We start from the raw sequence: 22,005 nt of genomic DNA, 5'->3' as shown, positions 1-22,005 counted from the left end.
GCTCTAATGCTGCTCCCAATCCGGAACGTGAAGCATCACATTTGACGCGAACGTCCAATTTTGGATTATAATGACTGTTTTCTGTACTATTGGCGATTTTTTCTTTAATTAAGTTAAAGTGTTTTGTGTGTTCATCTGTCCAAACGAATTTTACAGATTTCTTTAACAGTGGTCTAAGAGGGTGACATAATTGTGCGAGATGTGGTATGAACTTGCCGATGTAATGTACTGTTCCTAGAAATGATCTAAGGCGTTTTAATGTCGTTGGTGGTGGTATTGTTAAGATTGCTGCAGTTTTACTTTCTAAAGGTGATATTCCAGTCTGTGTGAATTTGTAACCTAGCCATTCTATTTCTGTTTTCGCGAAGTGACATTTCTGAAGGTTAATTCGTAAGTTATCGTCATCTAGTTTTTTAAGACATTTGAAAACATATGCTAAATGGTCTGCTTCGGTGCCGGTACTAACGATTATGATATCGTCCAAAAAACAATATGTGTTTTGCAAGCCTATGAGTGTATAATCCATAGCTTTTTGGAATTCTGCCGGCATATCTGTAAGACCATAAAAAAGAGTTTTGAATCTATATGTACCAGTAGACTCACCACATATGATATTGAAATTACAGTGTTTTGCTGTGTCTTGATGCAATTTTAGTTGGCTATATGCATATTTTAAATCTAATGTGGTGAAATATGCTTGTTGGTCGTTTTGTGTTTCTGTAAGGTGTTGTGATATGGTGTCAATTAACATTTCGATGTTAGGCATTTGATATTTATTTTTGTGTATTGCTTTATTTAATACTTTGGAATCTAATGCTAGTTTTATCGCTTGGTCTTTTTTCACTGTGATTACGATAGGAGAGATAAAATGTTCGTCAGAGCCAATAGAGAGTTTTTCAATATGACCTTCAGTTTGTAATCTTTCTAATTCTTCTGACACTCTAGGTTGGAGATTAATCGGAACACGTCGACCTTTTTGATGCTTTGCTGTAAACTTTTGATGAAACTTTGATTTCGCTACATGTGTTTTGGATAAGCCAATTTTTTATACTAGATGTGGAAATTGCGTCGCGATTGTCTCTTTAATTTTACATACAGAATTATTGATGTTATAAACACATTTACCAGTTTCTGGTTGTTGTTGAACAACTGCAAGCCCCAAGTTGGCAAACAGATCTCTTCCAATTATGTTTTTGTGCCCATCGTCTACCACAGTCAACATTGCTGATGTATCTTTCCACTGATTGTAGATTACTGTGGTTTCCAAATGCCCAAGGACTTTGATAGGTTCGTTTGAAAAAGTTTTCAAGTTCCTTTTTCCTGTTGCGGTTGTCCATTTGGCTGATTTTGTTGATCGGATGATTTTGTTCGCTAAACTTCTTGTTATGATACTGACTGCACTTCCAGAATCAATCATTGCAGATGTTTTTATTTCCCCCAGTTGTATTTCAACGTTTAGTGGTTCCAATTGGTGCACCGAATCAGAGGAGATCGCTGCCACATAGTCGTCTGAATCACTGTCATAGTTTGAATCATACACCTGTTCGTACAGTTGTTGATAGCTTGTTATATAATTGACTGATTCTTCATCATCACTCTTTTCCCGCGATTCGTCAATTTGGTTGATATTCGTTTTTTGAGTTTTCTGTATTGGATTCTGCGATTTTTTTGGTTTGCGGCATTTTCTAGCGAAATGACCCACAATACCACAATTATTACATTTCTTGCCTTTCGCGGGGCAAATCTGCTTATGGTTGTGGCTCCAGCGAGGACCACAATTCATACAAACACTTGTATATTGGTAATTTTGAGGGACAGTTGGATAGCGTGTAAAGTCTCGTTTAGCCTGAGGTGCATTCGCGTAGCGATTGCGGACTTGGTTACTATTAATGAAATTCACAGATGAAGTACCTGACATCAAGTTTTGATTTATTTTCTGTTGATTCTGCACTCCCATCTCCATTTGTATAGCGATTTCCAATGCTTTTGGTGGTTCTACTGTTTCTTTCAACAATTCCTTCTGTGTTTCGTGATCAAGCATATTCAATATGAATGCATCACGGATCAGTGTAGTTTCTTCACTACCCAGAGTGCAATTCTCCGCCAATTCTATGAGACGACCATAGAAACTTTCCACTGACTTTTCTTTTTGTTGCTTACAAGAGTAGAAAACGAAGCGATCGTAAGTTATATTACGAACCTTTGTGAATGAGTCCTCCATTGCCTGCCACAAATCTTTGAAGGGTTGTTTCTCTATTTGAAAATGGGGGTATTTACTCTTGAAAATTCGTACAGTCAAAGAGGAATCATTTGAAAGATCAAGTTGTGCGAGTACAGAGGAATTAATAACTACTAACACAAACAACAAAAGCAGAAGCACAAAGATACCTGAGCCCAAAGTAACCACACAAACGAAACGGGATAGCCTGGTGGAAACAAATGACGAAAAGAAAGTTCCTCATAGAAGCACGGCTTCTACATCGCAGAATGCTACCGAACGACGATATTAAACAAGAAGTGCGTCGGGAATAACAAGACCACGGAAGTTGAAAGACCACCGAAATCTTTTTTTTTCAAGGATAACGATTCAGAAGAAAATTTTGATTATGAATTTTTTTTTGAAATTCTGATACGACAAAATGCAGCGGGCGTGGAACTCACATTGTAACAAGCAGCTGAACTGAAAATTTCTCCAATTTGTTAGCATATTAGGTTTTAATTATCCTCACAGATTGTGGGGTTTGACTCTGAGATCATTTCGTAAACGCAAAAATTTGTGATGTCTGAACGGATCAAATGCAAAAGGTCACCTACCAAGGAGGAGCAGGTAAATCAAAGAGGACTTATCTATTCTGAGAACAGCATGAGTAAAACAAAATACTGCATGAACAGAGCCGCATATACTGTAACTGGGCTGAAAAAAAGGGTTGTTATGACGATGAAACGTACTTCAACCGAAAAAAAAGCAAATTATTCTATATACCTTTTAAAAGAATCATTCTGCCAAAAATTTTGGCAGCGACACAAAATGTTGTTACTGGGACTCAATTTTGAATTCAGTGCCCCCAAAAGAATACTTAATGGGATCGTTGTTGGCGGAAGCGCCTCACAGTTTGTTCAGAAATTAACAAAAACATTCATCAAAAGCAGAGAGAAGAAAGGAGTGAATAATGTTTAGCCCGTCAACTGGATCAATCCAAAAGGTGAAAAACAAAAATATAACGTGATGATAAATGCTGAAAAAATCTTGGGAACCCTGTTCATTCAAAGAAGGGAAAAAATTGGAGAAATTGTTTATATTTAGAAGCTCCTCTGAAACAAGAGCAAATATCGCTATATCAAGGCGACAAATTTGATTTAGATTCCTAACAATGTATATTTGACTAAGATGCAACACCGAATATGCTTGTGACAGTTAAATTTTCGAACTACACAACAGCAGAGATGGTCAACGCCGGAAACAATAGGTATTTGACAAGCAAATTGGATAAGAAAACTAGTAGTTCGGGTAAAAAACAGGACCAAACAGGTAGACAATTTTCAATTTTTTAACAACAGCAGGAAATTTTTTTACACAAACAAAACAGTGAGGATCAAGGAACGTAATGTTTTACCAACAAGTATATCTGATACAAATCTCAGAGACACAAAACTAGATCATCTCCTTGCGTGGAGTTTTCGAATTGGGTTTTAAAGTTCGAAGGAAAACGAGCTATTCCATTTTCACATAGAAAAACTGCAGAGAGCTATGATTGTAACTGCACCAATAAAAGAAAACTCAAATCAAGTTTTCTTAAATCAACAACACGCTCTGGGCTTGCACGCCAAAAGAGCGGGAGGAGTACTTTGTGTCAATAAGTGCGCTTAAGTTGTCATCCATGTCATAGATAATTGTTTTTTTTACCGATGGAGTAACAGTTAAGGTGTGTTCAGTCAACAGTTCAGAAGGGATAGAAAATTGTACCCTATTTCTAAAGTGTTCTATAGAAATTTTGCGATGACTAATTGCAACCCCTTGTTCCCGAACACGCTTGAGTTGCAGAACGGGTTATGGATTACATATTGCTTGCGACTAGAACTGATTGATAAGCCCAATGAGATTCCAAATTACAGAGTGAACGTCAATTGGTCAAGTAGTGCACCAATGGAAGGGTTGTTCAATCATGATGACCTTGAATTTAGCAAAGCAGCCCAAATTTTACGACAGTCGAGAAAAACAATAACAGGAGGAGAGGTTTTCCTGGGACAGGGGGCCTCTATGAACATGAAACTTTAAAGTACTTCAACCTGGAGTTCTGATACGGTCGCCAGTGACACGAACACCTAATTTTAAATTACTTTTGTATTAAAGTGAAACAAATCTGGCATGTGGTCAGGAGATTCACCATAAGAATTATGACCATTTCTATCGGCTGAAAAATCCTTTTTTGTCTCTTGCTTGTGTTCCTGTCAATCGATATGCTACGCAATGGCACCAATCCTGTTTTTGGACCCATCAATCCAAGGTGGAATAAGGGTAATTCCGTCATCTCAATCAACGTTCTAAGGAAACAATTTGACAAGAAAAAGGACAGCAGTTGAACTGTGTGACGTTGACACAAACTTTGTATTTCTACAAGCAAAAAGGCTGAATCTATCCCCAAAAGAGCCGAAATCGAAATTGATACATTGGATTAATTATATTTTGTAAAACGTAGGAATGGCAGAACTAAAAGCGGGCAATTACTGCTTTTACGTACCCAAGCTCTACGAAGTGAAGTCAATCGTCAGGCATTAGGTTTATAGGATTGTCGGAGTGACGTCCAAAAAAATTTCCGCTCGGCTCCAGCAAAAGCTTCGGCAGTTAAAGCTAGAAGGTCAAAGGTTACAGGAGCAACTTCTAGAGACAAAAAATTACAATCAGCGGGAGTCCTCAGGAGGCAGGTTGAAATGTTGAACAGAGTTGGAAGATGCTAATAGCCAGGCAGAAATCAAAACAAGGGAATGCGTTGCTCTAGTAGATTAGCGGGAGTGTTTAGTTCGGGAGCTGGAGAATGCAAAGGGAAAATCAGAAAGCTTAGAAGTAGGGTGAAAAAGGAACAGACGTCAAGGAAGATCATCCAGAGGAGGCCGGAGGCAAAAAATGCACAAAGCCCTTGAGTTTTCCACCGAATCTATACGAGCTTTTGTTCCAGCCTGAGGGAAACAACTACAACAATTGTGAAACACTTCAGGACCTTATCTTGGTTGTGTCATCCGGACAAGGGTGGTCGGGAGGACCTGTGCAAGACTATTTTGCAGGCGAAAAAAATTATGTATGACGAGAAAGCCCGAAGTAATGATGATGAATACGGTACAGAAAAAGCAGAATATTTGTACTAAAATATGGACCAACGAAAAAGCTTCTGAGTGAGTGGTTCACTCATTTTTGTTAGATTTAGGCAGTGTAGTAACCCTTAATTAGAACGTATGACATGCTTGTAAATTACAAAATACATACACCATTCAAAAATTTCACAATTAATATTAGCAGAAGAAACAGATTGCAATCAAGAGTAAACCGATTTTTAACAGAAAGGCAAATGCATCGTAAACTAAAATGGGAATCATCACGGATATCGACTTTGACGGGATACGTCAAAGAATGTTTGTTCTTGGCGGGATTCGTCAAGCGGGAAAACGTGTTATCTATTAGTTTACCTAACAGGGACCTATGCGGGTAAGAACAACTATGAGAAAATCCCACACATTAGAGAAAATGGTAAAAATATTTGAAGATAAATTAACCATTGATGTGAGCACAACCAACCACCATAATATAAACCTCAACTAATAATTGCACCTGCCTTTCTCAAGCGATAAAACTTCTTATTCTTTTTGTAACAACTCTGTTATAAATTTCTTCTTGAAAATTTAATTTAGATCTGTACCATTTGTTCAATATTTTTTAATCATAAATTAAATAAAGCCTTTGAATTTAAAGATTTTTTTTAGCTTACATCCAAAAAGCAAAGTGCTTTACAAACACCCATCTAAAACCGTATCAGCCTGAAAAGCACGGGTATTATAGCTGGATAAAACGTTCCAAAAATTGGTCACAGAGGGCACTTAATGCTCTGATCATGTTGAAATTTATTGAATATTACTGAATAAGAGAAACGCATTCACTAGCTTTGCAGTTCAAAGTATTTGCTATGCCTCTTTAGTTTGGAAGCTCAACGCGCCTGACATCATTGTCCAACGCAAAGCAGATGGATTCTTGGCGCCAGCGGTCTAAGTTAAAGGAATGCTCTGTTAAAAAGGCCTCCTCCTATCACTACCAAGAACTACCTGTGCTTCTCCTTTTCGCCAAAATACTGCATGGTAGCATTGACATACACTGGAAAGACTATAAAACAATCCAGGTAGTGGTTTTCGAACGTGCACAATCAACACAAAACTTCAGATGTCATTATTTGACTGAAAAAGTGTCAATGTGATTTCTTGAACGGAGCAAGTCAATTAGCAAATATATGCAATTGTTTCTTCAAATGTCACATCCTCTGATGAACATTAGTAAAAAGCTGCACTCCTCTACCAGTTGTAGAGTAAATTGTAAATTTGTACCAGTTGTAAATGGAAGTGCAATGACAGAGCGCTCTGCACATGGCGTATATAATGTGGATCTTTAAAAAAGTGATTAAAATGAACGTGATAAACTTAGGCAAAAATCGACATATATATGTTCCGGGCAGACCCTTGATTAGTATTATATTGTGAGTACCATATGCTGTTGCCTGTGTGCATCAACTCTGTATGCAACTTACAATGTCCAATTCTGTTTGAGGAATTACCTTTCAAGTTTAGCATCAAAAATATTTAATTGAACAAGGAGATAGTAACTTTCTTTATAATTTTCGCAGCTGTGCACCGCTTCAGCATGAGAAAAATGTGATTCAAGGGACACTTCATTTTTTTTAATGCAATCTCTAATTGGTTGCCTTCGATCAGGCTCCTGAAAAGAGCAAAACTTGCTGGACCAAAAATCAATATCCAGAGGAATGGGCTTCAAAAATTGTGAACCAGACTCTAGAAAAGATAAAAAGTGGTGGTAAAGACCAATTGAGAACAACACCAAAAGAGCATCAAGAAAGCAAGACTAGATCTTATGATAAGCCATTTTTTTCTACAATACAGAGGCAACCTTACTCAAAAATTTGCAAGCAAATCGAAGAAACTATGCGAATTGCAAGTGGTTTTTACAACGCGGAAATTAAGATCATGCCTCCCCACCCTGAAATCATTCTTCGATAGAGACCTGAAATTCCACGTGGTATATGAAAAAAAATGTAATGGATGCGGATCGATCTATGTTGGACAAACAAGCCGGCATGTTACCACAAGGATAACAGAACATCAAAAAAAAAGATTCTCAGGTGGGTCAACATCTGGTTGAATGTCGTGGCGCCACGAATGACATTGAATGAAAAATTCTGGACGCTTGTCGGACAGTAGAAAAACTAATGATTATCGAAGCTATATACATCAGCAAGCTATATGCATCAGCACTAAACACACGCGATGAATATAGGGGGCGGGAATTCACGTTAAAATATTAGTTCAAATTATAATTTTGACTAGATGAGGATACATAGGGCAAAAAACATTTTGTGCATGACAAAACGAAATTTGAAAAACCTCCACAGGAGGGATACTTAAGTTTAGGGCAAATTCGGAATAACCCTAAAAATACAAGAACATGTCAAAAATCGAAAAATCCGGAATAGGAATGTTTTTAAATAAATTGATAACAGATGTAAATATGAGTCGTAAATTGGCTAAATATTGTATAAAAAGAAAAAATTTCCGATTGAATTTTTTAGAATAGCTCCCAGAAATGTTTTAAGTGTGGTCTCAGACAAATTTAAATACATATTCATTTTATCTTCCAACAATTGGAAACAGTTTTAACCTGACGATGAACGTAAAAATCAAAAACGTTTGTTTTAAATTTCGGAAGTAAATTTAATTTGACAAATCGGTTTTTTTACATTTTTTTACTACCGTTGCTATTGCTGAGAATCAGTTTTTTCACATTTTCAGCCTCATTTCATCAGCTTTATTCTTTTAATCTGTTTTTCGTTTGTATTTAGAAATTTATTGATGCTTTTTGTATGACTTTGTGCTCAATTATCCAGAAAATGTTTTCAATTATTTTTTGTTTTTTTTCGGTTGTACCAACTGTTGACTGTAAGCCTATCAGTTTGCAAACCCTTTTGCAAAACTATTCTTTTTACCGTGGAATTTTATAGATCCTTTTACCGTGACGTTTTGGGTTTCTCCCATTATAGCCCATGGATTTGGAAAAATTAATTGCAATTTATTGGCTAGAGAAAAAGAGGAGCAATCAATTAATTTACTTGGCAAAACATAAAAATCAATTATTGCATTGATTGCTATTATTGATCAATTAAATTTGATGTTCCATCAATTAATTTTTTTTTTCGTAGAATTAAAAATAATTCTTTGGTTTACCCGAAAATGAACGCAAATTTTTTTACAACCAAATCTACTAAATTACATGCGATCTCTGACGGAAGTTTCTGATATGGGAACTTTTTCTCTAGTGGCGAGTTTGCGACCTGTCAAAATTCTGCTTTAATTTTTGCCTATTATTGGGCAATTAATTGGGTCAATCCAATCAGTTATTGCATTTAAAATAGAGTAACCAATCAATTATTGCAATCAATTAATTGCCAATTATTGCAAGTACAATTAATTTTTCCAAGTTCCTGATAGCATCCTCCAGCTTAGTGGTCAAATAACCTATTGCTCCCCCCAATCATGGTAACTATAGCATAATAGGGGGCTATAGTTTCATGGGGGGCTATAATGGGAATGACCCGAAGTTTTTTATGGCAATTATGGACAAAATTTTGTTTGAACTTCATTCTCCGCCTTGAGACGTTATATTTTTAAGAACTGGACTGGAAGTGGTTCGTCCTGAAGTGGTTTCTTGCGACTAAAACGGTGGTTTCTTACAATTTAATCAATTTATCAACAATTGAATCAATTTAAAATTTGGCTTTTCTTTTGACTTCTCGGCTTATTTGATTTACAAAATTTGCATAATAAAAATCAGATTAAATGGTCAGTTTTGACTTTGTTTCGGATAGATGTTTTGGAACAATTGATGTTCAATCCTGTGGAGGGAACAATTTATTAAGAAATCGAATCGATAGCTTTTATAAAAAATACGAAAGATTAAGGATATTGGAATAATCGATAATTTTTTAAAAGTGAAATAACAAGGATAGTGGAATCAGATAATTTTTTACAATCATCGCAAAACTCATAGCGTCAAGCGTCGACCGTAAGATTTCCGAAAAATTTAAATACAGACAACAATAAGAAAATACTTAAAAGCTTCAAAAGTCAGCCTACCGAACTCTAGAAAGTACATATTGATTAAGCAGTTCAACTCAACGTTTTCGTTCAATGCATCTGAAAAATTATCACACATACATTGCTAATTATTCTCAAACGAATTTTGTAGCAATTATAATAGTCCTGTTGGTCTTTTTTATGCCATTTTACGCTTGAGAGATTTTTCGTGATCATTTTGATTTTTCGTCCTTAAAAACGGGATAAACAGGTAACGCGCAGCGGGCATTAAGTTTCATCAGAGGCCCTTAGTCGCGTTAAGTAGTCTTTCATGTGCTTAGTGCAATGAAGCTACCGGGAAGGCCGTAGCTTAAAGTTGAAGGTCATATCTAGGAGTTTTTGAGCTCAAAATGTGGCAATTTTGCTTGTTTTTTGTCATATTTTTGAAATGTTTCATTTGACCAGTCTAAAAGTGAAGCCGATTAAGTTCATAACGGGCTTTTGCAAGACATAAGTACTTTTTCTGACCATTTTAAGAGCTATATGTTTTGGTCATCCAAACAAAAACACACAAATTTATAATCTTCTTATTTTTGAGAACTTGTCATTTTTTGAATTTTTTCACTCCTAGGTGTCGAGGAATCTCCTCTAATAGATTACTTCACGTTTTTTAGTAGTAATGGAACGGTTTTCAAAATTTTAACATCACGAATTTAGCATTTTTATGGACACTTGATTTTTTTTTTCACTGTTTTTGACATTGTCATTATTCAAGTTTATCCAGACCCAGGGGCCAGATATGCTCCTAAGGGTTTTGATAATAAAATACTGAAAAAAAATGTAGTAATTTCTTAGGTCATTTCTTAGGTTTCTTCGGACTCAAGAGCCGAAGAATCTCTTCCCGTTTTGATAAAAACGTCTGCATAAGTTCTAGTTGTAATGGAATGTTTTTCAAGATTTTAAAACGAATTTTAACATTTTCTTGTAAAAATTGCAATTTCAATTTAATTTTGACATTTATTGTAAGTATTTCAGCCTCAATGGTCAGTTGATAGTAAGTTACTGAAAAATTTTCTATGGGCCATGGAATAGTTTTCAACGTTTTAATATCACAAATTTTAGCAATTTTTTGATATAACTTGCAGTTTCTTTTCATTTTTTAAATTTTGTCACTTCTTAGGTTTCTTTGGCCTCAAGAGCCAAATAATCTCTTCCCGGGTTTGATACTAGGTCAGTGCACAGTTTCTAGATGTGATGAAATATTTTTCAATAACATCACGAATTTTAGAATTTTTTGGACAAAACTTGAATTTTTTTCAATTTTTTTGACATTGTCATTATTTAATTTTATCCAGACCCAGGGGTCAGATATGCTCCTAAGGGTTGTAATAATAAAATAATGAAAAAAATTTATAGTCATTGTTAGGTCATTTCTTAGGTTTCTCTTGACTCAAGAGCCAAAGAATCTCTTCCCGGGCTTGATAATAGGTCAGTGCATAGTTTCTAGATGTAATGGAATGTTTTTCAAGGACTTCACGAATTTTAGCAGTTTTTTGGACAAAAACTTATTTTTTTAATATTTTTTACGTTGTCATTAAAATTTATCCAGACCCAGGGGCCATATATCCTCCTTAGGGTTTTGATAATAATATACTGAAAAATTTTTATGGGCGGTGAAATAAGTTTCAACTTTTAAATATCACGAATGTTGGCTTTTTTCGATGTCTTGCAATTTTTTTCAATTTTTTAAATTTTTTCATTTTTTTAGGTTTGTTTGGCCTCAAGAGCCAAGGGATTTCTTCCCGTTTTGATAAAACTTCAGCATAGTTTCTAGTTGTAATGGAATGTTTTTAAAGATTTTAACACGAATTTTAGCATTTTCTTGTAAAACTTGCAATTTCAATTTTTTTGACATTTATTGTAAATATTACAGCCTCAAGGGTCAGTTGATAGTAAGTTACTGAAAAATTTAAAAATTTTCTATTGGCCATGGAATAGTTTTCAACTTTTTAATATCACAAATATTAGCAATTTTTTCATATAACTTGCAGTTTGTTTTCATTTTTTAAATTTTGTCACTTCCTAGGTTTCTTTGGCCTCAAGAGCCAAAAAATCACTTCCCGGGTTTGTTAATAGGTCAGTGCATAGTTTCTAGATGTAATGAAATATTTTTCAATAACATCACGAATTTTAGAATTTTTTGGACAAAACTTGAACTTCTTTCAATTTTTTTTTTGAAATTGTCATTATTCAAGTTTATCCAGACCCAGGGGCCAGATATCCTCCTTAGGGTTTTGATAGTAATATACTAAAAAATTTTTCTGGGCCATGAAATAGTTTTCAACATTTTAATATGAAGAATTTTAGCATATTTGGATATATCTTGCAAATTTTTTTTTTTCATTTTTTTAAATTTTGTCATTTTTTAGGTTTGTTTGGCCTCAAGGGCCAAGGAATCTCTTCCCGGGTTTGATAGCAGGTCTGCATAGTTTATAGATGTAATGGAATGTTTTTCAAGATTTTAACATCACGAATTTTAGCATTTTTTGCAATTTCAGCTTTTTTGACATTGTCATTATATACCCCATGTTTTAGCAATTTGGATCTTTTCCGTTTGTGCCCCCCCACCAGTACGTTATGCTCCCCCCAGTGACAGAACACGTGTCATTACATAGTAAATCATTATGTAGAAATATTTCAAGTGCGTCTGGGGGTTGCAAATAATATGCACCCACTAAGCTGCGGGCGGGGGCACAAACGGAAAAGATCCAGCAATTTTTTTGATAACTTGCAATTTTTTCCTTTTTTAAAATTTTACCAAATTTAAGGTTTGTTTGGCCTCAAGAGCCAAGGAATCTCGTCTCGGGTTTGATAATAGGTCATGGCATACTTTCTAGATGTAATGGAATATTTTTCAAGATTTTTACATCACGAATTTCACCATTTTTTTGTAGAACTTGCATTTTTTTCAGTTCTTAGACATTTATTGTCATTATTCCAGCCTCAAGGGTCAGTTGATAATAAGTTACTGAAAATTTGTTTATTGGCAATGGAATAGTTTTCAACTTTTTAATATCACAAATTGTTAATAAAACTTGCTATTTTTTCAAGTTTTTGAAAATATTTGCATTTTTTAGGTTTCTCGAGCCTCAAGAGCCAAGGAACCTCCTCCTGGTTTTTTAAGAGGTCACTGCACGGTTTCCAGACGTAATGGAATGTTTAAGTTTTTAATATCCCGAATTTTAGCATTTTTTTTATAAAACTTTTTGTTCAATTTTCTTGACATTTGTTTTCTTGACTTTTTAGTGACACGTGACCAAATTTATCACTTTTCTCTCATTTATGACTTCTTACTATCAAAATAACTTTCAATTTAATTCATGGAGATAAGATAGTTTACCTATCTTTCTATCCGGGTTTTTTGAAAATCTCTTTGAAACTGCAGATCTGCAAGGTATCGCAGCTATTTTTTGGTAATCTGCCATCTGTGTATTCAATGGCATTCTTTTGTCTTCTTTTTATTAATAGCCGCACAGCGATAGCTGGCGCTATTATTGGCCTTCTCTTGGATTTTTTTTATTTCGTCGTCATGATTTTTGTTTCGACCATATGACGTCACAGCCACTTTTTGTTCATTCGTTCATGCAATTTCAACTGGATTGCATGTGTGACGTTATTTTTTGCTCTTAGTGGAGCGAGTTTTTTTGTTCATGCCATGCGCGTGATTAATTTTTTGGTCACACTTGACTTACTTCACTCTCAAAAATGACTTCCTCACTTTGAAATTGACTTTTATTTACTTTAATTCAAAGAGATAAGGTCAAATGGGTGTGTGTCACTCTAAATGAAGGTTATTTGAGATCAGCTAATAGAGGCAGCAATAACTTATACAGACTTTTATTCAAAATCTAACAGATCAATTTTCAATGAAAAGACGAAATTTTTGTTCTGTCTTTTTTACTGTTTTTTTTAGACTGCCGTTCTAAAAATCTTTTGCGGTTATTTTCTGGCAATCTGCCAGCTAAGTTGTCTATTTTATGAACTAATACAAAACGCAAAATGATACTATTTTTTTGCAATTTTTTGAAAATATTTGTCATTTTTTGAGTTTTTCCAGCTTCAGGGGCCAGAGATTCTCCTTAAGGAGGTCTGATAATAGGGCACTGCATAGTTTCTAGTAACAATGGAATGGTTTTCTACATTTTAATGTTTCGAATTTCAGCATTTCTTTTTTTGATATAATCTGCAATTTTTTTAAGATTTCCTAAAATTTTTGTCAATTCTTGATATATGTCCATTCTCAAGTGCCAGAAAACCTATTCCACGGTCTGATAAAAAGTTACTGTATGGTTTTTAGTGTCAATGGATTTGTTTTCAACAATTCGAATATAAGAAATTGTTCGATAAAATTTGCCATTTTCAATTTTTTTTCAAAAACATTTGTCTTTTATTCAGTTTTTCTTGCATAAGTAGCCAGGTAACCTCATTCAGGGTTTGATAGTATGTTATTAAATGGTTGCTAGGTAGCAATTGCATGGTTTTCAACATGAAATAGAATAAACTTTTTTTGAAATTTGAATTTTCTAAAAAATTATTGCCTGTCGACCTTTGAGGCAATGAATTTTTAAGGCTTGGATTTGGGTTACTAGAGACACAGAATTGATTCTGAATATATTAATATTACGACTTTCTGCAACATTAAAGTTTGCAATTGATTTCATTTTTTAATTTTTCGGTCATTTTCGAGTTAATCGGTCTTCAAACGCCAATGATTTTTTCAGATCCTGGAGATATAATACTGGACCGATCTTAGAGACAAAAATTGGCGTTGAACATATTTTTGCAATAGGTATATTTAAAGGGATCAAATTGTGCCTTAAGGGTAAAAGCTTTGAGTTTTAGCAATGAGTATATTTTTGTGTAATTTGTTTGTTTTGGTTTCTCAATTTTTTAGATGATTTTGTTTTTGTTTTGGCTGGCATTGTTCAATTGATGTGCTGGTCAGGTAGAGTACTTCTGATTTTTTATTCAATTCTTTGAATTGTATTTCAGGACTTGTCCTGCTATGTTTTTTTGATTCGTCGTCTCCATCGATGATTCTTACAACCTGACTTCTTGGAATTGACTTTTTCAATAACTTCAATGACTTCTACTGCTTTGCAGTTAAAATTTGTGTGCGTGACGTCATTTCTGATTTTAGGTCAATTGCATGACTTACCTCACTTAAAAAATGACTTCTGAACTCACTCACAGAACTTTAAATTTTGTGAACATTTTCTAGTTAAAGATCAATAGTGCGCATCTAATGAGTGCCAAATTTATATGCCCTATTTCTCGAGTATTAGTGTTGTTTTTGATTTCCAATATCACTTTTGAAAAAAGCTCTTTCAGTGCTTTTTCCTTTTAGAGCGTATGTGTCATAAAACTGACAGTCCCAATGTAACCCAAAAAGTCGAGTGGTCTATTGAAGGACGGGTGGTCGATCTGTCTATATTATTTCTTTAGTTGTTTCAATTCATGGAAGGCCACAAGCGTCTATCGCGGCTATTTTCCGGCAATCTGCCGGCTATGTTTTGTTTTCTGTCTTACGTTTTATCACAAGAAATCATTTGGATTTATAAATTCCCACGACTACGAACTGCTTTAGAAAGGTCATATTACTTTATTGGGTCGATATTTTTAAACTATTTTACTTCTTGGAATCGAGTTCAAATTTATGAGGCCAGTTTTCTTTTAGAGTAATTTTTGTTTTGCACAGGCACAGGATCTCAAAATTTTTTTCCAGTCCGATGTAGCTGTTAGTGTGTAGAAACATGATGAGAGCATACATGGCAGTTTGAATGACACGTTGGTTTCATTGTCACACAATTTCCGAAGTACCTCAGCGACCATGAATCCTATCAAAACCGAGTTAGTGGCCTTCTGGATGCATCGTTTTTGTTCAATATAAGCATTACTATTGAAACATTATACTAATCCGTCAGCCAATAATTGTACAGTTTTCATATCAGTTTTTCAAAGGTTATGAGAATTGCTATGTCGACTTTTTTTTGCTTTCATCACATTGTGTAAAAGAGACATTTGAAGTTTCTGGGAAAATGGTTCGTTAATTGAACTAATCTTAATTTTTATTAATCATTTGGAAATTTTAATTTTGCAATTTTTCTAACTTATGGTTTTTAATAGGCGATACATCTTTCATGGGTATGCAGATTTTGAAGTTAAAATTTGATTTCAGGATTGAAGTGTTCCGATTTTTTTGCAGGAAACTTGAACTAATTTGAGTTGTTTTGTTCAAGTTGATATTGTTCTTAAAGAGCAGGACTATTAAATCTCAAATTCCTTCTGATTAACAGAGATTTAACAGAGTTTGTTGGCTTTTTTGTAGGTTTAATTTTTGTGCAGTAATTTTGTCAAGTGTTTCAAAAATTCTATTTATTGGTATATCGACAAAATTTGCATACATAGTGCTTTCGATAAATTTTTGAAAACTTTCAAAGCAGGTTTACACACGCTATGCATTTTAGATATCAAAGTGAAGGAGCAAACTGTTGAGAATATGATGCGTGGTAATGACGGTTCATCTTTCTAGGTTAGCTATTCATCTTTCTCGCTTTTGATGCTATAATTTTTAACTACTGTCAGGAAACATAAATGTATATACTTGACTTGCCGCCACGAGTTGACCGACTACCCTTTTAGGGGAGGGACTTTCTTTAAATTAACCTTTTTTTATTGGTCTCTTCCCATGTAATAATAAGTTATTTCGTTAACTACGCAGGAGCCAATCAGTTTGATCACTATGAAATAATATTTTGTTTCGAAAGCTCAACTTCGGTTTTCGTCCGGAGAAATTGTGATGAGAGGTTTTTAGAACCAGCTTGCTTCCCTTCTTGGAGTCCAAAGAGAAGTTATACTTTGTTTTTGCTTGTTTTCCAGCGTTGCAAATATAAATGGGTTCCTCTTTTGTCTGTTGTTTTTATCTATCTGTTATCTTAGTAATTATCTGTTCAATTCCTCTGAATCGGATAGTGCTGTTTTTTTTTTGGTTAATTTGAGTCCTTTTGTACTCTATTAAAGACTTGTGATGATGTAATGCATAAGAGTGACTTTTTTTCTATAATCTGTACTTATTTAACGTTTATTAATATGCTGTTGATTCAGATTTGTGTCTCTGAGTGAATCTAATCAATCGTTGATATCTTTAACGCTGCTAGTTGATTATTAAGTCTACGTATATTTTGAACTGCTCAGAAACGTGGTTGTAGTTTATAAAGTTTTCAGAGTTGTCATGTTGTTTATTGTTGGTCTCGGCCTTGGCTCCCCAGATGATATCACCCTTCGAGGTTTAAATGCGTTGAAGACTTGTAGTCGTATCTTCTTGGAAACTTATACATCGCTAATGACAGAGCTAGATTTAGATGATGGAACATCCGGAAAACTGCATCTTGCAAAGACACTCAATTTGGATGAATCATCCATCGTTTTGGCGGATAGAACAATGATGGAACAGACCTGTGAAAGAGATATTTTATCTCATGCGTTTGAAAATAATATAGCTATTCTTGTAGTTGGTGATCCCTTTGCGGCTACAACTCATCACGATATGATACTCAGGGCTCGAGAGAAGGGAATTAAGGTTGAAGTTATTCATAACGCGTCGATTTTAACAGCTGTTGGTGCTACCGGACTTCAACTTTATCGATTCGGTGAAACGGTTTCTCTTTGTTTCTGGACAGACACGTGGAAACCGACCAGTGCTTTCGAGAAAGTTATGAAAAATTTCGAAGCAGGGTTACATACGCTATGCCTGTTAGATATCAAAGTGAAGGAGCAAACTGTTGAGAATATGATGCGTGGTAATAAGATATTTGAACCTCCTCGTTTTATGACTGCTCATGAAGCTGCGTCACAGATTTGTGAATCGATTGAAATATTGAACGAATCTGAAGAGAATGCATGTGATTTGACACCGTCATCAATTTGTGTAGCTGTTGCTAGATTAGGGTCTAAAGATCAGATCATTAAATGCTGTTCTTTGGCGGACATGTGCAACGCTGATGTTGGAAGACCTCTGCACTCGTTAATAATCCCGGCGAACCTCCATGAATTAGAACAAGAATATCTTTATTTTTTCAAAGCTCAGATTAAATAAATTTTTTTAAGGCTTTGCGAGGCAAAATCAAAGCGTCGAAAATCTGGTGCCGGTGCAGAAGTGAAGGCTGTTTAAGAGCAGTGAACGATTGTGTATGCGATTATGACAGAGCGGAAAATGACACGAATGCTTACTTTGAAATATTCTGTTTAGTATTAAAGTACTAGACCTAAATATGCTTGAATAGAGTGTCAGTGAAGTTGGGATCTGGTTTTCTCAGTGAGAATATGTGAAATCTGAAGCTTCGTTAAGAATTCATAATACTTGACAAATTTAATTCTAATTTTTGCCGGCTTGCGACGCGCTACGATTTAGCATGACAGCTTATCGTCCTTAGTTAACACTTTGTTTCTGACAAGATTCTTAATGGTCAAGTTTTGTTCCGTTCGTGTAAAATCAGGTCTTAAATCAACCAGTAGCGTACTCTCTCCAGTGATCTGATACGCAATATTAATCTTGAAATAGGTTATTATCTGACATTAAGGACAATCAACAATAATCAATGATATCTGGTTGCTGTGTTGCTCGTTAATTTTAAGTTATTGTTGACTGTCAAAAAGTATGATCATGTATCCCTAGCATGGATTACGATGCATTATTTTCAGGTAGATTGTTTGCGAGCTAGTAGGTGCTTTTATGGAGTTCAAGGATTTGTTAGCGAAGGGCGAGGATGTCGCTGACCAAGTGCTAAGACAGAGCAAACATGTGATTCCACACGTTGCCAGAGTCTGTCTTCTCAGCACCTTCATCGAGGATGGATTCCGTATGTGGTTCCAGGTTCGATATTTAAAACTTACACTTTTATTTAAGACAAACATTTTTATTTCATTGCTCTCATTGTTGTTACTATTTTTGTCCATGGGGATATTTGTCATTTTTTAAATATGGAAACTATTGGAAACATAGGCTTAATTCATTCGCGTTGAGTTCTTTCAAATTACTCTGCGGTATTTCTTACGTTAAGCCTTCGTTGTTTTTTGTCTAAGTTAGTCTCAGGTTGAATGAATCGGGTGAAAAGAAGTAGACCCCTTTGTAATTGCTCTTAAAGGAAGTTCGTAGCAATTATGTAATTGGTGATCTTGTTTTTTTTTAAATGAAAGAGGATGTTATAGTCAATGTCATTCTTGAAAGCAAGTGTGCTGGTCATCTTGCAGAACAAAAGTTGTGAAAGAAGAAAGAAAATTCCCCTCACCCATCCCCTAATACTAGCATTCCTCAGCCCCAGATGGCTACTTCCGAGGGCAACTGCTCGCCCGTCGTTTGAGAGCAATTCGCCCTCAACGTTAGCCTTTAAAGTTAATTAATGGTATAGTTAAGTTAATTAATAGTATCCATCGATGTCCCATGTGGCAATTGTTCAATTTTCTGTCTGCAATTAGTGCTTCACAGTTTTGATTTTACGTTAAATTGGTTTTTGAATCGAAATCACCTCTTTTTCACCACTTCATTTTTCTGCAAGTATATCAATCAGTTAAACCCGTTGGCACCTAATTCATTGCTTTTTCAAAACTGAAGGTTATTAAATGATTAATAGCCGCACAGCGATAGCTGAGGCTATTATTGGCCTTCTCTTGGTTTTTTACAATTCAAAGAATTTGAATTGTATTGGGGCGCTGTCTTTTTTTTTTTAAGATCTGTTCACACATTTTCATGATTTTTGAAGTCAAATTGGAGTGGTGATTTTGGTCACGCCGAAACAGGAAATGGAGCGAAAAAGCGAGTGGTTTTGCGGCGTGAATTTTTTTCGCTTTAATTTTAAAGTAGAGTGAGAAAACGGTGTTTGAACAAAAATTCGGTTTCTCGGTAGTGGTTTTTTGTTCACATGCGGCAATTTCACACTGATTTTCACTATTTTTTCAATTTTTTGGGTCGGATTTTTTTCTAAATAGTTTTCCCAATCCATTCACAGCTCATTCTGGACCTAGTTTTTTATTAGAAGCAAAATTACATATCTCACTAGTGGTTTTTTGTTCTCCCTAGCAGCATTTTGACACTGATTTTCTGTTTTTTTTTGTTTTTTTTTCATCTGATTTTTTAAGAAATGGTTTTCCCAATTCACTCATTGTCCGTTCTAGGTCTAGTTGTTTGTTAAGTCAATGAAAATTCTTTGAATTGTACGTCAGGACTTGTCCTGCTATGTTTTTTATTTCGTCGTCATGATTTTTGTTACGACCATTTGACGTCACAGCCATTTTTTGTTGTTCATTCGTTCATGCAATTTCAACTGAATTGCATGTGTGACGTCATTTTTCGCTCTTAGTGGAGCGATTTTTTTGTTCATGCGCGTGATTAAATTTTTGGTCACACTTGACTTACCTCACTCTCAAAAAAGACTTCCTCACTTTGAAATTGACTTTTATTTACTTTAATTCAAAGAGATAAGGTCAAATGGGTGTGTATCACTCTAAATGAAGGTTATTTGAGATCAGCTAATAGAGGCAGCAATAACTTATACAGATTTTTAATCAAAATATAACAGATCAGCCTTCAATGAAAAGACGAATTTTTTTGGTCTGTTTTTTTTTACTGTTTTTTTTAGACTGCCGATCTACGAATCTATTGCGGCTATTTTCTGGCAATCTGCCAGCTATGTTAATGAAATGAAAACTTCCAGTGCTAATGTATTATATACAAAACAGTTAGCCATTTTTACATTAAATGATTCTCAAAACCTGACATTTAAATGTTCATACACCAAATAGATTATAGACGGGAACATGGAAAATATGCCCATTTCTGCGCACTTGGGACCAAATCCTCGGAAAAATTAGAGACCGAAAATCATTGCAGAGAAAAGCCCTAAGAGAGTTAGTTTTTCTGCTATTAAATTATATTAAGTTGTCTGTTAGAAATTTTGTACGCAAAAGGATAATTGTATACGGATACTAAAAAGTGTTTGGATGTGTATTTGATTGGTAGAATTTTAATAACTTTGGGCTCTCCGTCTTAATGTTCAGATGGTATGATAGCTTGAAGAAGTTCAGGTTTAAGGTTTAAAAGTTTTATCGGACGAAGTTTGGATCAATTCGAAAAAGGTAAGCATATAAATGCCCCTTCCGTAGTGTGGTAGCAACAAAGAAAGCGTAGTGCTGAGGTGATTTGATTATGGTTGCCGCGCTACGTAAGCTGGCTAAGATGGTTTATATGAATGTTGGTATTTTAGTGGGATGAGCAGAAGGATTACATGGACAGTGTGTGGTCATGTGGAGCTATCTTGGGACACTTATTTGTCATAGTCAATCTCCTCGGTCAGCTAGTTCCCAGTGGATTTATCTTGGCCAGGAAGTTTGCAGAGTACAATCTCTACGTCCTCTTCGGCATTGTTGTTCTTCAGGTCAGTTATGGTCTTGCTTTTTATTTTGATTGATTTTAATTACTGTCTGCATTTTCACTTGCACTTGAACTTTCCGCAAAAGATGTATCAATTGCTTTTCGGATCAAAATGTTAAGAAAAATTTTGATTGAGATAAGAACGGTTCCTCGTCATTTTTTTAAATTGTTTGTCGCAAGTTATACTTTTGTTCAATGTGAAAGCCATTTTTAATAAAATTGAGATCAGTTGCTGGGTTTCTTTTTTCGTAGTTAGAAAGCTTTTCAAGGTTTCTGGAAAAGAACTTACTTTTGAATTTGGCTTTTGAATTCGGGGGCAGAACTTAAAGCTCATCTAGGCATTTGTGATAATTGTCTCAAAATTATCAATTATTTTGAAATTCAAGCAGCTTCAATTAATACTTCGTTTTTTAAATCTCAACATTTCTTGTTAAGTTATGCAAGTTAAGGCAACCATCTTGTTGAGGCTGGAAAAAATGCTTAGCAACTGCTATCAGACTTGGTTTGGATAAATGAGAAGATTTAATTCCTGATTCGCACTCTTTTTATAGCTGCGAAGCTGTAAGCTGAGCGGACCTATATTGCGGGGCTCTTGGTTTCTTTGCAATTCAATCCAAGTTTTTTCGCTCTAATTTTAAGTAGAGTGAGAAAACGGTGTTTGAACAAAAATTCTTTTTCTCGCTAGTGGTTTTTTGATTCACCTGCGGCATTTGGCATTTATTTTCTGTTTTTTATCTGAATTTCTTAGAAACGGTTTTCCCAATTGTATCATAGTCCGTGCTAGGTCTAGTTTGTCGTTTATTCAATGAAAATTCTTTGATTTGTTCGTCAGGACATGTCCTGCTCTGTTTTTTTGTTTCGTGGTCTGACGGTATTTTTCGTTTTTCAAAGCTGAAAAAGTCAAAATTTTTGAATGACTTCTTCCTCTCACTAACAGCGTTTGCGCGCGTGACGTCATTTCTCATTCTCTCTAGCAAAGGTTTTAAGTTCGTTTGCTCGATTAGATTTTGATCATACGTGGCTTACCTCACTCAATAAAATGACTTTTGAACTTTAAAACTTAGTTTTAATTATGGATTAGTTTAAGGTCAAGGGAACTCATGTTTGCAGTAAAGGTCCCTAATAAAAGGCTTCTGTGGAATGAATTTTAATAAGCTTTATTAATTTATCGCTGAATG

General features: G+C 34.9%; 2 protein-coding genes across 2 annotated transcripts in view; both read left to right on the top strand.

The window, feature by feature from the left end:
- LOC142336137 (surfeit locus protein 4-like) overlaps positions 1 to 22,005 on the top strand; it is a 229,081-nt gene that overhangs the window by 200,679 nt on the left and 6,397 nt on the right. Inside the window, exons 2-3 of the mRNA XM_075384722.1 lie at positions 18,101 to 18,274; positions 20,661 to 20,831. Of these exons, the coding sequence (XP_075240837.1) occupies positions 18,134 to 18,274; positions 20,661 to 20,831 (312 nt within the window). The 5' untranslated portion in view covers positions 18,101 to 18,133. The remainder of the gene's footprint in view (positions 1 to 18,100; positions 18,275 to 20,660; positions 20,832 to 22,005) is intronic.
- On the top strand, positions 16,534 to 17,774 carry LOC142346631 (diphthine methyl ester synthase-like). The gene has a single exon (XM_075398878.1). The coding sequence runs from the start codon at positions 16,634 to 16,636 to the stop codon at positions 17,495 to 17,497; it is 864 nt and encodes a 287-aa protein (XP_075254993.1). The 5' UTR covers positions 16,534 to 16,633; the 3' UTR covers positions 17,498 to 17,774.

Source organism: Convolutriloba macropyga, chromosome 1, assembly GCF_964194025.1.
Source record: "Convolutriloba macropyga chromosome 1, txConMacr16.3, whole genome shotgun sequence".
In the NCBI taxonomy this organism is placed as follows: Eukaryota; Metazoa; Xenacoelomorpha; order Acoela; family Convolutidae; genus Convolutriloba; species Convolutriloba macropyga.
Note: the sequence above shows the minus strand (reverse complement) of the source record. Positions and strands in the feature narration are given on the sequence as shown.